We start from the raw sequence: 15,034 nt of genomic DNA, 5'->3' as shown, positions 1-15,034 counted from the left end.
AAGTGTTCCGAGTTCTAAGTATTTTATTGGCATGATCGTTTCTTTTAAAGCTAGAATGGATAAAGTCCTGCTTGAAAACCATCTAGCCCTTTAAGAACGCATACTTAATTCTGAAATTGAAAGTATTCACTTTGAAAAGAAGTTTTGCACCTCTATGAACTCGGCAGAGATGCTGCTAGTATTCTAGGTGAAGAGACAGGGCCCTCAAGACGTTCCAGCCATTCTAAAATGTGCTTTTCCTTAACCAAGTGTAGTGGTACAGGCTGTAATCCTAGCCTGTACCTGGATAGTCCAGGAAGGAGGGCTGTGAGTTCAAAGCCAGTCTGGGTTACAAAACGAACTTACAAACTCAGAACAACAAAAAACTAGCAAACTACCAACCCAACTAAAACATATAATGTCCTGGGCATTGATTTTGAACGTGGAAGGACATACTTAGCAAATCTGAGTTCTCACCATCTCCTATTAGAGGGCAGGAACTCGCTATATCTCGGGATATCAAGTTTCAGTTGATAAATCAGTTGTTACACTGTTGTTACTGTAAATTTTAAAATGCCTTAAGAAACATAGGCAGTATCTTAGGAACTTTTCTGTAAAAGTTACTTTGATGAACCTCAAATTGTAAAGTGCTGTTCCAGGAATAATGAAAGTTAGCTTTTGTGCCTCCTTTGCAAGTAGACGGTTTTTTGGAGAAATCAAATTTTAAGGCAAGAAACAATACAGATTTATAAAAAGGGAAGCGTTTGACTTAAGGAATTTTAGTCATTGATGCTAAATCTCTCCTTTGTGCTTTCCTTGGTAAATGTCAGAAACTTTATTTTGTATTGAAGAATCTTTCAGGTAACATCTGAGTGCATCTGTGTGATCCGTTGGAAGGTACAACTCATGTGGCCCATTCATTTGTCTGTCTTTTTGCTTGAGTTATATTTCATTTTGCAATCCACCTGTCAGTTTAATTTCCTTATTTTGAAATCATTTTTAGCATAAATTTAAGTTGTGATATGTTTTGGGTTTGTTTTGCTTGTGTCGTTTTGTTTCTTTCCTCCACTTCATTTTTGCTTTTATTTTTAACATTCCATGTGCATCCACCGTTTCTGCCCCTACAGTGACCTACCTCGGGATGTTTGTCCTCTGTACAGGCCTGGAGAATGGGAAGACCTGGCTTCGGAGAAGGATATCAATCCGTTCAGTAAGTTCAAGTCCATCAACAAGGAAAAACGGCAGCAGAATGGGGAGAGGACCCTCGCTTTAGACGTCAAATCAGTGGGCTCGCCTGAGGAGTCAACGGAACGCATGCGCACACGTACGGAGCCCCCGGACGACTCCGAGTCCTGGAAATTAAAGAATCTGGAGTATTCCAGGGGAACAGCCAGTGAGTTTCCCTCAGTGACTCAGCTCAGTAAGGGATCTTCCAGCATGTGTGCTGCTTTAGAACCTACAGCCAAAGAAAGCCGTCTTTTAGGAGACGAGGACTTTGTTGACTTGGAAGAACTTTCCTCTCAACCTGGGAGTGGCGTGGACAAAGGAGATGCCAGGAAAGAATGCCTTCCTTATGACCGAAAGAAGGATGCACCACAAACAATCATGTCTGCAAAGAAAGGGGAGGTGCAGTCAGCCCCAGCCGTTACGGGAACAGAGAGCGATGCCGAACTGAAGGGGGCCCTAGATTTAGAAACGGGTGAGAAGCAAGACGAAGCGCCAGAAGTCGACAAACAGTCTGGATCCCCAGAAAACTGGAGGGAAAGTACGCTCAGTATACATGAAGACCTAGATAAAGTTAAACTCATTGAATTCTACCTAAATAAAAACAAGGAAGGCTCACAGCTGTCAGAAAATGTGCTGAAGTCAGAGCTCAGTGAACGCAAAAGTATTGAGCCAGACGGAATAGACATCACACTTAGCAGCTCACTTCCTCAAGCAGGTGATTCCCCACCTGAGAGCCACAAAGAGCCAGGTACACTCTGTGTAAAAGGGGGAGAAACTCCGCCCCCAAAGCTACATCCTAGTGCAGAGGAAACTGTAACTAACAATAAGGAGGCTCTGGACTCTTTGGAATCATCTCTAGACAAGCTCTGTCAGGGTGCACAGATGGATAATAGATCTGAGATCCAGTTATGGCTGCTAAAGAGAATTCAGGTACCCATCGAAGGTAAGATGTTGTTTAGTTGGCTGGGTTTCGGTTGGATGGTTTGTTTGGTGTATGTGTGTATATGTGTGTGTATAGCATGATTATCTGTCTGTATGTGTGTCTGTATATGAGTTCCCGTGTATGGCTACATATATGCACATGGAAGCCCTGTGTCTTTGGTTATGGTCCACTTTATTTACTGACGCAGACTGTCACTGAGCATTAATGACTGAGGAAAACAAATTTATAAAACATAGTATCTATTTAGAACTCGAAGTAAATATAGATTTCTATTTCAGAAGTGTTTAACTCTTTCAAATAATTTTCTTTTTTCTTATCTTGCATGCCTAAATTTAAAAAGTTGAAACCATATATGTGTGTGGGGAAGGTATAGGAGGGGAGGGAGAGAAGAAGGACGAGAGGGGAGGGACGGGAGGGGGGAGGGGAGGGAGGGGAGGGGGAGGGGAGGAGGGAGAGGGGAGGAGAGGAGAGGAGAGGAGAGGAGAGGAGAGGAGAGGAGAGGAGAGAGGAGGAGAGGAGAGGAGAGGAGAGGAGAGGAGGTCTCAGTATATACCCTTGGTACAACTTGTTCTATATACCAAGGCTAACTGGTGGCAACTCACAGAAATCCCCCTGCCTCTGCCTCCCAGAGGTTGGGATTAAAAGTGCATGTCACCATGCCTGGCCAAAAATGTTTTTGAGAGATTTCAGTTCCAAACCAAATTGCACTGTAGTGTTACACTGTTTGACCTGCACTGGCGCTTATGCTCACTTTCAGTGTGCAGCATGCCATATGACACGTGCTAACCTGAAATATGCAAGAGTGTTGTCCTCGTGTGCCAAAGAAAGTCTGATGGTTCATTAGGTCTAATACTATGTCGCTGAATCCTGCTCCCACGTGTGGCCAGACCCTTTATAAGCTGAGAACTTTAACTGTTACCGATGTTATGTGGGTTGAGGAATGCTTTCTCATATGTGATTTAGATATACTTCCCTCAAAAGAAGAAAAGAGTAAGACCCCACCCATGTTTCTGTGCATCAAAGTGGGAAAGCCAATGAGAAAATCCTTTGCCAGTCACACCACCACCATGGTCCAGCAGTACGGCAAGAGGAGAAAGCAGCCTGAATACTGGTTTGCTGTTCCCCGGGAGAGGTGAGCAGAGCTGAAATAGTACTCATTGCCCCAATTCCAGCTGCCTGGGGATTGTTTGTCTTTAAATAGTTGATTTTATTCTTGAGTAAGAGTGTTTTCTTCATTTTAGCTTTTTTAAAGCTTCTTGAAGAGTACATACCGGTTATCTTTTAGAAATGGTCATTTCGAACACAACCGCAAAGTTGATTTTCAAACGAAGGAAGATGCAAATACTCTCAAACATCTGAAATTGGACATGCTCGTTGGTGGGGTAAAGGAGCAAGCTAGAGCTGATCCAAGCTCTTGAAGTGTAGTAAAGAGACAGTATCGGTGGTCATTTTCAGTGTGCTTCCACGGGAGAGAACTGAGGATTCTAGGGCCTTCTGAAGGGATTGTTTGACTCGGCAGCAACAGAACTGATCCGTGGTGCCTAGGATAGATAGTGGGGCTACATGGCTTTAAGGAGATTTAATGCTTTTATTTGTTTGGGGGATCATTATTTTTAAACTGGTATTAATTATATATGTATATATTTATGAATATGATATTTATACATGTGTGTAACAGTCTACAAAGATCAAACCTAATAATTAGCATATCCATCCCCACAAACATTTATCATTTCTCTTTGGAGGGAGGGTTCACAAATTCCCCCCCATGTGGCAGTTTCTAGATAAAGAATATATTGTTATAATTTCTCATTGCCTCACCGTGCTAGAGAACTCCAGAACGATCTCCTTCTATCTGACTGAACTTGTCATTTCTAAGGTCTCATTTCTGCTCATACCTGCCCACACAGGTAAGTATGAACGCTGGCTTTCCTTGCCTGGTGTATTTCACGAAATCCTCTAGACTCACCCGTGTTGCTGTAGATCACAGGCCTGCATTGACTTACGGCCAAGTAAGAGTCTTCTGTGCTTGTGCCACCATACTACACGTAGGTTGATGCCACATCCTGACTGTTAACGAATCAGTTCTACATCGAACATGAGGATGCAGGCAGAGTTTTGTATAAGCATATTACCAAAGAAGAGATTTTATTGGTTTGGGGACAGACAATAGTGGCATAGCTTTCTTGAGCAGTGTACTACAAACGATCTGTTTACAGAATATAAAATAGGAGTTTTAAAAGAAAATTAGCTTTTTAGAAATTGATATATATGTGTTGGAATAAAAACACTAAGAGAGAATAAAGACTTACAAAGGACTTAATTTTAACTCTGAAAGCCACACAGCTTTTCCTGACTAGTCACCAGCATCATCGTTTGGACAGGCATTTGATTAGAAGATAGAACTCATCAACCTTCTGTACCATGAATTCTCACAAAGCCAAGTGAGACACCAAGCAAGGCCACGCTCTCCAGATGATTATTGCCTACGGTGGTAATTCTGACCAGGAGACGCGCCTCATTTTCATAAATTACAGTTTAATATGAAATAATAGGATTGTAATGAATAAATTTGCTAATATCTCCTCTTTCTCTTAGGTACAAACCTACATTAATAAGGGCAATAAACATAGTCTGTTCTGTTTTTATGTGATGTACCCTCTAACCATGCATGCAACTCCTGGGAGCTCATGGAAGTTTTGAAGTAGGGCTCTGGGGAATGAACGGGCATGTCCATTTCCTACCATTATTTAAATGTGCTATATCAGGAGAAATGTTGACTTCTGACGCTCTGGAATAAACTGGTCTCCCAGGAGTAGATTATTGCAATAGATCCGCATCTGAAAAGATTTGGCCCCTTCATGATTTTATAGCTAGGGAAGAAATAGCACTGATTTTTTCAGCCACATTTGTTGGTTGTATAGACTTCATTTGGTGGAGGAGAGGAGAAGAAGACATATTGAGAGATTGGCCGATTACACACAAACACACACACACACACACACACAGAGTTTTCTTTTTCTAAGAAAAAAATGTATTATAGTATTTGGAAATTGAGTTTCTTTCAGAATGGAACTGCATATACCATGGGCTCTTATAGAATAATTTAGCAATCCCACATGTAATTATGTTTTCTGTCATTCATTAACTTGGATACAGTTTTAATGCTGAAAACAGTACTTTTCTTGGACCTCTTCCACAAGTGGTTTTGCAAGCTTCTTAATGGAGGTCATTTGTTGAATTTCATCACACTGTATATTGATTTGGTTTACTTGTCTTTGAGTAGCAAATAGTTTTGTTTCTTGAATTCATTATTAATTAACCAAATATTGTCTTGGGGACATGTTGCATTTGTTAATTATGAAAGCTTTTGTGATAAATATTGGGGAATTTCCTCATAATCATTCCCTTTTGTATTTCAGTGCGTCACTGGCCCTAAATAAATTCACATTTTAAACTAAGAGAGAACAGATGGAGTGGCCCAATAGTTATGTCTCACCAAGACTTCCTAGGGCATAGTATGAAAAGCAAATTTATTTTAATGACAATTTATAGAATTATTGAACTTAAGCTCATCTGAAGAACTTCATGAGGCACTAAGGAGTGCCATGAAGTGCCTTCTCATTCCGCTGATGAACTCCGGATTCCTTCATCAGCCCTCTGCTGAGTACATCCATTCGTCTATTGAGGGCGGGGGTGTCAACTGTAGTGTTGAGTCACACTAACTGATGCTGCCTTTCTAGATCACATTGTCTTCTCATGCGTCTTAAGATATGACATCATATTCTTCAAGATATGTCACTTCGACTCATCCACTGCCCCAGTGCTCCTGGTTACAGGGAAATATTTTGAGGTTGACAATACGTGTCAAGTATATACATCACTGTACTTTCCTATTGTTCCTAGTACTCCTTAACTAGATATTAGATTTTCCCTTCTTTGTAATTTTTACTAATAAATTAATCCTCCTAAATCCACCTCTTGTTCCTGTGCAGTGTGTTGGGACTCACTTAGCTCCATCAATAAAGGAATAGTTTGTAAGTAAGAAAACAGTCACACAACTCCCAGCATAATCTCTGGTTATTTCTTTTGTATGACTGGGAGATTTTACTTTTGTTTTCTGTACCAACTCTTACTAAATCATAAGCATTAGAACTTGGAGAATTTAATTATTTTAATTTAAAACTGCCCAAAACATAATGGTCTTAATCCTTGGTAGAAGTTTTCAATAGATCTAAGATCTCCATGACTCCAGGAAGACTGGCAGCTCCTTCATGCTCAGTCAGAAAACACTGCTTCAAGCACACTCAGATTCTCCTGTGGGTTAAGTACCCAACAACTCTAACCGGTCTCTGTCTCCATTACATTTTGCAAAGTCAGCTACTTCTCTTGAGTAATCTGAGGATGGCGAGGGTGTGCTTGGGATATTTGTGAATTTTCAGATTTTAGTTTATACACCTACAAGATCCCAGCTCTCTTTCTCTGACTCTTGGACCTAGTTAAACCATGAAGGCGGTGAATAACTTCACTCTGTCGGTAGTCTGATTTAAATTGGGAATTCCTTATCTGAAGTGTTTGTATCTTGATATAATTGCAATATATGAATTGTAGCAGATTATTATGGCTGACATGTCTCTTACAAAATGTTCCTTTGAACATCTAAAATAGGATGCCCACTCTTAGCCCCACCAGTTCAACCCTCCATTTACTTAGACCTGGATTAGGGAGGGTAAAGGAAAGCATATGGGACACGCAGTAGCTACTCTCCCATTGATAGGCCATTGTTAGGCACTATGTGTTAAGCGGTACCTTGCTTGGTTAACGCACACAACCATTCTACAAGGCAGTCTGCATTTTACCAGCGAAGGACCTGGGATGCACTAAATTGTGACACCTTGTTCATATCTATTTAACTTTAAATCTTATCTCCATCTTACAACAGATTGTGCAGTCCAAATTATATTCACTATACTGTTCATTTATGTTGTTGAATCATGGAAATGAGGAAAGGATATTTAACACACTTGAAGTCATTTCATGGCTAGTGTCTTAAGGTTTTATTGCTGTGAAGAGACACCATGACCATGACAACTCTTATAAAGGACAACGTTTAATTGGGGCTGGCTGACAGTTTTAGAAGTTTAGCCCGTTATCACCTTGGCAGGAGATATGCAGGCAGGTATGGTGCTGGAGAAAGAGCTTAAAGTTCTGTATCTTGATCTGTAGGCAGCAGGAAGTGAGCTGAGACAGACTTCCTCCAACAACACTACACATCCTAATAGTGCTACTCCCTATGTGCACCTGTGTGGGCTCTTTTTATTCAGATCATCACACTATTGAGTGTCCTGTCCCTGGACCCTATTGAAATGCCTTTTGCCTGGTCAGTTGTATTCTGTAAGGAATATAATGAGAAAGGATGTGGATTAGGGTATGCCTCTTTAATTGAACTGAGTCAGTCTAATCTGAATATTGCATTAAAATAAAGAATGTGCCTAAAATATTCATTTTCTGATGTTAGGTTTGGGGTTTTTTTTGTTGTTGTTGTTGTTTTTTGGTGTTTTCTTGTTGTTGTTGTTTTTACAAACCAGTGGCAATCTGTTTTCTCATTAGATTGTTATTAGAATGAACTTTGTTGATAAATTAAGCAGGCTTCCATCTTGCATAGCAAGCCTGACAAGGTCTAGGTGCATGACTGTGAATTACTCTCACTTTAAATGTTAGCACCTCATACCTAAAGTACGATTTTCTATTTTGTGTTTCCCTTTAAAACCCATCCTGTACCTCAAAGCAATGATAACCTAAATAACTATTTTGATCTTATTATATAGCCCTTAAGTAGTAAACTTCAGGACTAAAGTTGAAACCTCTTACAGACTGGCTTTTCTTTCTAGACTTGTCTGCGTTAACTTGAATGTATAGCTTTACCACTTTCTGAATCTGGCCAAAACAAGGGCGGGGCCTCTCTAGACTGCTATTGGTGTTTTTGTTGTTTTGTTGTTTGGTTGGGTTTTGTTTTTGCAAGAGGTCCAGTGGTGGTGTCTCCTGATCTCCCTGCTGGTATTGAACATTGAACTGAATATTTTCTTATTCTTTGTAAATTTCATGCATACATGCCATGCATCGTGGTCATATTTACCCTTATTCTCTTCTTCCACCTCTTCCCAGGACCCCCCCCAATCACATCTTCCTCCAAACTCCTGTCTTGTCTTAAAATTATTTTTAACCCAATTGAGTCCAATTATTTCTGCCCATATGTGAACGGGTATGGACTTACCCACAAGGGCAGAGGGAACCTCCAATATTCACACCCCCAAGGAAAGGTGAATTTTTTTCCCCTTCCCTACCAGCTGTTAACTACCAGTAGCTCCTCGGCTAAGGAGGAGGCCTCAGGAACCCCTCCCACCTCCATGCTGGGACTTTTTCCTAGCTTGAGGGTAAGCTAGTACCCAGGGGGCTGTGAATCTGTGTGGCTGTCAGCACATCCTGTCCAGAGACAGCGTTTCTCAGTGCTCCTCCCCATCCCCAGCTCTCCCATTATTTCCACCCTCTCTCCTGAGCTGGTCCCTAAGCCCTAGAGGTAGAAGGTCGTTGACAGCTGATGTAGTTATCCCATTTATGCCCGAGTACTCACACTTGCTTCTTCTCGGAATTCCCAACAGGAATGAGTCTCTACATTAACCACTGACAGCCCACTCAGAGTCTTTTCTAACCGACATTGTGAATAACACAAATCTGTACCTATGAACATAAACATTTAGAAGGCAGTTTGACAATATGACCATTTAGGAATACAGCATCAATAGGTTCTCCCCTAGGGCCTATGGCTTCCCTAGCAGTGGGCTTTGACCTTGTTTTGTTTACAGTGTGAGGTATGAATTATCTCCTGTGGAGCAGGCCTCAAATCTAATCAACAAAGAGGTCAGTTACACCCGTAAGCAGTCTCGTCATTATTGCACCTCTTGTCTAGTAGGAAGGTCAGTACTGGAACACTCAAGGTTCAGTTCTGGGAAAACTCTTCTTAGCAGCCTGCACCTCATCTGAGAGAGAGAAAGGGAGAGGGGATAAGGGGAGGGGGAGGGGAGGGAGGGAGGAGAGAGAAAGAGAAGGGGAGGGAGAGAGAGAGAAAGAGGGCAAGAGGGAGGGAGGGAGGGAGAGAGAGAGAGAGAGAGAGAGAGATATCCTGGTCACTTCAAAATTGTTTTATTTCAATTGTAACCAAAGTGTGTGGTTTCACTAGGATTTTACTACTTGCTTAGTTAGTTTGTCAACTTGACAGAATTACCTGAGATGCAAGGCTCTAATTGAGGAACTCACTCCATCAGATTGGCCTGTGCAGATGTCTGCAGGCCATTTTCTCAGTTTCTAATGTCTGCAGGAGGACCCAGCCCACCCTCAGCAGTGCTCTCTCTAGGCAGATGGCCCTGGTCTGTATAAGCCAGGGGGATCAAGCCAGTCAGCAGACTTCCGTGGCCTCTGCTTCAATTCCCACCTCTTCCAGGGTTTGCTTTGAGCTCCTACTCTGGCGTCCCTCAATGATGGACTGTGAATCTGTAAGCTCCCATATTGGTTTCGGTCGGTGTTTTATCACAGTACCGACACACCATCTAATTATGGTGGGCAATCAAGAGCAAAGCCTCTATTGTTGTGGGTGTCTCTGGGTCCTTACTGACCAATAACTCAGGGTACCTTGCACTGAAATTTTATTTAATAATTCCTGTCTTTTGGGAATAGTATTGTTCACTAATGTGGGTTACCTCTGTTCAAACTCCTATATATAACATACATACAAACACTCATAAATAAATATGAATATTTTCTTCTTTGAAAATATCATATCTGTATACAATGTATCATGGTCTCATATATATATGTGTGTGTGTGTGTATATATATATGTGTGTGTGTGTGTGTGTGTGTGTGTGTGTGTGTGTGTTTGCGTGCGTGTGTGTGTGTGTCTGTGTGTGTGTGTAACTTGTTAAAATCAAAGTTTTAACCCAAAGGAAAGTTAAGCTCAAAGGTCTTAAGTACAGCTGGTTACTATTTTGTCATTTTTGTTGGAGATGTCAGTATATAGCATACACAGAACAAAAGCCTCTTTGTTTTGGTTCACACCTGCCCTGCTCCCCCTTCCCCTACCCCTGTCCTCAGTCTTGCTTAAATCTTTCGTTCTCTATATTCATCCCACCAATGTCTTTCATATCTTATGTGTTTTACTATGTCCTCTTATACAGTTTATTTGACTTGTGAGTTCATCGGTTCCTGAGTAGCTTTTCTTGAGCCCTTCCATTTTGGACTTACAGGCAGTTAAGAGAGACCCTGAGTTCTGAGAGTACCCTACTCCTGTGGATCTTAGAGTCCATTGGGCATTGTCTCAGTTACTGTTCTGTTGATACAGAGACCCCTTAATTGAGGCGACTTATAAAAGAAGCATGCAGTCGGGGTCTTGCTTCTAGTCTCAGAATATGAGTTCATGACCGTCATGGTAGGCAGCATGCCAGCAGGCAAACAGGCATGGTGTAGCAATAGCTAGAGCTTACATCTGATCCACAGGCAGCAGGCAGAGAGAGAGCTAACGAGAATGCCGTGAGCTTTTGTGACCTAAGAGACCCCACCATCACCCCAGTGGCACACCTCCTAATTCTTCCTAAGCAGTCCATCACTTGGAAAACAGTCATTCAGCTTATATGAGCCTGTGCTGGCCCTTCTCATCCAAGCCACCATAGACATCCACAGCATTTCACACTGCCACCTGCCACCTGTGTCTCCTTTGAATCTTTCGCTTTCTTAAGACTTTACCTCCAAGACACAGCTTAGCACCTGCTCTGTGGTTCAGATTCCACAGTATTTCTTACATCAATCCATGAACGGCAGAGCCTTTGATCTAATAGATAAGCCTTGCTTGTTCTTATAACTAAAATACTTGGACTCATAGTATTTATAAAGTCCAGAAATAAAAAGGATGCTGTTTTCATAGCTACTTCACGGAGCTAACTCAAATGTATATTTACCTGTGTGCCTTTTGGTCTTTTCTCTGTATACTTTCTTAATACTATGAGGCCAGATATGTATATTGTTATATATAACCTAATAAAATATCTCTCTCCTACACTAAAATTCTATCTGCATGAATTTGATGAGCTTTATATTGGTTTTATCATAAGCAAAATCATAAAGAAAATTAATTCTCCTATTTAATTCATTTTGCAATACTAAGATGCTCAAGTTCTAAAAACCCTAGGAAAACCAAAAAATAAAGTCCTCAAGAGCACATTTCTTAGGAGAGAAAAGGAGAAATTAAAGCCATTGCAATCTGACCTGGTTTTCTAGCATGCGCTCTTTAACCACCATTAATATGAAATTTTATGATCAGAAGTCACATTGCTCATAATGGGATTATAGCCAAATTGGAATGGTTAATATCCATTGGTGTCAACAAAATCCTTGTTTTGAACATTCATTAATGTATACTTTCTAGAACAACGTTGCTTCTGCTTAGCATAACAAGCTATATTTTAGCATAAAAATCCTCCGATTTTTAAAGTACTTAATATCATTATATAATCTTTTCTTTTCCTTTTATTCTTTTTCCTTATTATTTACTTCAGTGCTAAGGATTGAACCAGCACCCCACTCTCTACCACTAACACATCCCAAGCCTGTGCTATGATCTTACTCTGATATTTTAAGTTGACAATGTTGCCAGGAAAGAGACAGAAAACCAAAAGTTTTCCAAGCTAAATAGCATCTTCCTCTTTAATACCAATTTAGGAAAAGTGCTGGATAGATACATGGTTATTAGTCATCTGTGTAAATATCGTCTATGTATTTAGAAAGTTAACATACAAAGCCTTGAGGGAAATGTTGCTTGTTCTTCATTCTTTCTAATCTTTGTACGTTTTGTTTCATTCCCTTAAATGTCCAGAAATTTGTCACCTTACAGAACTGCCTTTCAGCAAGTTCAGTAAGCATCTTTGGCAAATGTCCTGAGCTAACACCACACACACACACACACACACACACACACACACACACACACAAAGAGAGAGGCAGACAGACAGACAGACAGACAGTATACAGCTTTCATCTATTATTACTGTTTAAGTCTTGCTATAACTACGATCGAAACAGATTCTAAATTTTACTATAGGTTTGTACATATAGTAAAAAATTAGATGTGTATATGTTTTGATAATATTTCAGGATTCATGCAACCTCTGGGGTCTTAGAGATGAGGGGGTTTTCTGTCGCTGCCTGATGCATGAAAGACTGGGCTGGGATATAGGCGAGAACTGAGCCCTCTCATGGCGGCTTCTGGAGCTGAGAGCTGTGTGGGCATGTGCACCTGCTGCTGTTGCTCCATCTTTTTCTTTTCCTCAAAGCAAGCTGGAGTACAGATTATGCACTTCCACTTTAAAGGCCATCCAGAGACTGCCCCACCTGGGAATCCGCCCATATACATACTCCCACCAAATCCAGACAATATTGCTGATGCCAAGAAGTGCATGCTGACAGGAGCCTGGTATAGCTGTCTCCTGAGAGACTCAGCCAGAGCCTGACAAATACAGAGGCGGATGCTCACAGCAAACCATTGAACTGGGAACAGGGTCCCCATTGGAGGAGCTAGAGAAAGGACTGAAGGAGCAGAAAGGGTTTACAACTCCATAAGAACAACAATACCAACCAACCATAGCTCTCAGGGAATAAACTGCCATCCAAAGTGTACACATGGACAGACCCATGGCTCCAGCTGCATGTGTAGCAGAGGATGGCCTTGTTGGACATCAATGGGAGGAGAAGCCCTTGGTCCTGCCAAGACTCGACCTCCCACCCACCCAGTTTTGGGGAATGTCAGGGTGGGGAGGTGGAAAGGGGTGGGTAGATGTGTGGGGGAACACTCTCATAGAATAAGGGGGATGGGGAGGGGATATAGGGGATTTATTGATGGGAAACCAGGAAAGGGGATAACATTTGAAATGTAAATTTTTAAAAATCCAATAAAAATTTTTTTTAAAATCTATCCACTTTTAATATAAAATGCCAGCAGACTAAAAATAATGCATCAGCTACTGAATCCAGTCTTTGGGATGTCAGGATTGATATTGATATAAACATTGTCTTTTATTTAGTTTAAAGTTATCTATCTGATAACTATAACTATTGTTTTACGTAGTAATAATTAAAAATGTTATGCCTTCAGGGTATAAAACCTCTCCTATGTGTATGCATTGTGAAAACTATGCCCCACAAGGAAGCCAGTGACCATCTCCATCACCTTGCACAGAAAGCAGTTTCTCCCTCCCTCAGTCCCTTTCTTTCTTCATTTCGGTCTTCATTTTGTTTGACATGAACACTGGTTAGCAGATTTCAAGTGCAATCTGTAGTCTCCTTTTCTAGTTTTGTTACCTGTGATCAAATAGAGTCCTGAAATGTTAAATGGAGATTCTAGAAGTAAGCATTCTTACCGGCATGGAGCTTAGAGCAGTCACTGACTCTGGCGCCTTCGAAGTCCATCCCACCTGGGAGCTGACCTGATGGGTTATCCCAATACTCGAGTTCTCTGTACACACTGCCTGTCATTCACCTCACTTCGCCTCGTGATGTAAGCATTTAGTCTCCTTACATCATCACAAGAAAGGCAAGGATATACAGTAAGACATCTTGAGATGGGATTTCACACTCAGAATTTTTGTTATAGCACATTATTATAATTCTGTTACTCTTACAATCTCTTATTGGACAAAACTTAAGAATTAAACTTTATCATAGTTAACAATGAGAATGGAGTGCGTATAGGATTCAATACTATCCAATTTCTGTTGTATACTGGGGGGTCTTAAATCAGACCCCCATGCATCAGAAAAGACTCCTTATATTGTTAACTGTAGCTACTCTCTTATTCACAAGTACCAAGATTTTCTTTTAAAAACCGCTTAGGAATCTGTAGAAATGGACCCAGCAAGGCACCAGTGACTGATCATTGGTTGCTGGAGCAGGGATCCCTGCTAGATGGGCTGACAGGAATGTGAGGTGGGCTTTTCTACAACGCATATTTCCGTGCCTAGGCTCTGTTCTTGGGGATCTCTTGCCTGGATCTCAGATGTAGCTAAGCCAACAAAGCCTTCCGTTTCTACTTGGTCCCATTTCCTCTGGCCCCTGCTACTTGACAAAACAGACCTTCTAACCTCCAGGTCTGTCCTTCCTCAGCCTCGCTTAAATAGTATAGGTATGCCCAGGATTTGCCATAAATCTCAAGTTTTAACAGCTGTTCACACACACCCTTACCCTCATACATGTTTCTGTATCTTCCCACTGTCCACATTGCTGTTCATCTTAGTTGTTTTTAAGAGACTCAAATCCCTGTAGGTGATTAGTATTATATAATAATATTATTATTATTATTTAGCCAGTGATAATATCTGTGAAATGAGAGGTATAATATGCTACTTATATTTGAACCAATGCCTTTTGAAGTAGGTAGCTATTAAATGTGTTCTGTGTACTTTGGAGTGATTGAGGACACCCTGCCACCCGTCAGAAACCAGTGTCTTACGGTAAGATCTGATCCTTGTAGCTCACACCCAGGAATCTGACTCACTCAGCCCATTCAGGAAGCAGAGGAAGGGACTGCCTGCCCTGTCTGTCTGTCTGTCTTTGCTTCTGTAAGGATTCCTCCCTCGTCAGCGGAGTTTCTTTCTGTTCAACCCAAAGTCCTATCTCAAGCCTGTGGCTTAGGTGTGTTGTGGTGCTGAGTTAGGAGGGATTTTCTTCCAAAGACGTGATACATCTCTTAGTGACTGACTCCCAATCATGTGACATTCAGGTAAGAGTTGAACCAGTTGGCATTTCACAGACGAGAATAGATCTTTCTAGTTTTTTTAATTGAAAA

The 15,034-nt window shown here is 41.2% G+C and overlaps 1 protein-coding gene across 5 annotated transcripts in view; it reads left to right on the top strand.

Annotated features, from left to right (window-relative positions):
- The window catches only part of Ncoa7 (nuclear receptor coactivator 7), a 152,153-nt gene that overhangs the window by 101,846 nt on the left and 35,273 nt on the right, over positions 1–15,034 (top strand). For 4 of the 5 annotated variants that reach the window (XM_032894861.1, XM_032894859.1, XM_032894858.1 and 1 more), the window contains 2 exons: positions 1,107–2,149; positions 3,113–3,281. In XM_032894861.1, the coding sequence (XP_032750752.1) occupies positions 1,107–2,149; positions 3,113–3,281 (1,212 nt within the window). The remainder of the gene's footprint in view (positions 1–1,106; positions 2,150–3,112; positions 3,282–15,034) is intronic. The other variant, XM_032894862.1, reaches the window with a different exon arrangement.

This window comes from Rattus rattus, chromosome 2, assembly GCF_011064425.1.
Source record: "Rattus rattus isolate New Zealand chromosome 2, Rrattus_CSIRO_v1, whole genome shotgun sequence".
NCBI lineage: Eukaryota > Metazoa > Chordata > Mammalia > Rodentia > Muridae > Rattus > Rattus rattus.
This window is presented reverse-complemented; position numbering and strand designations above follow the sequence as displayed.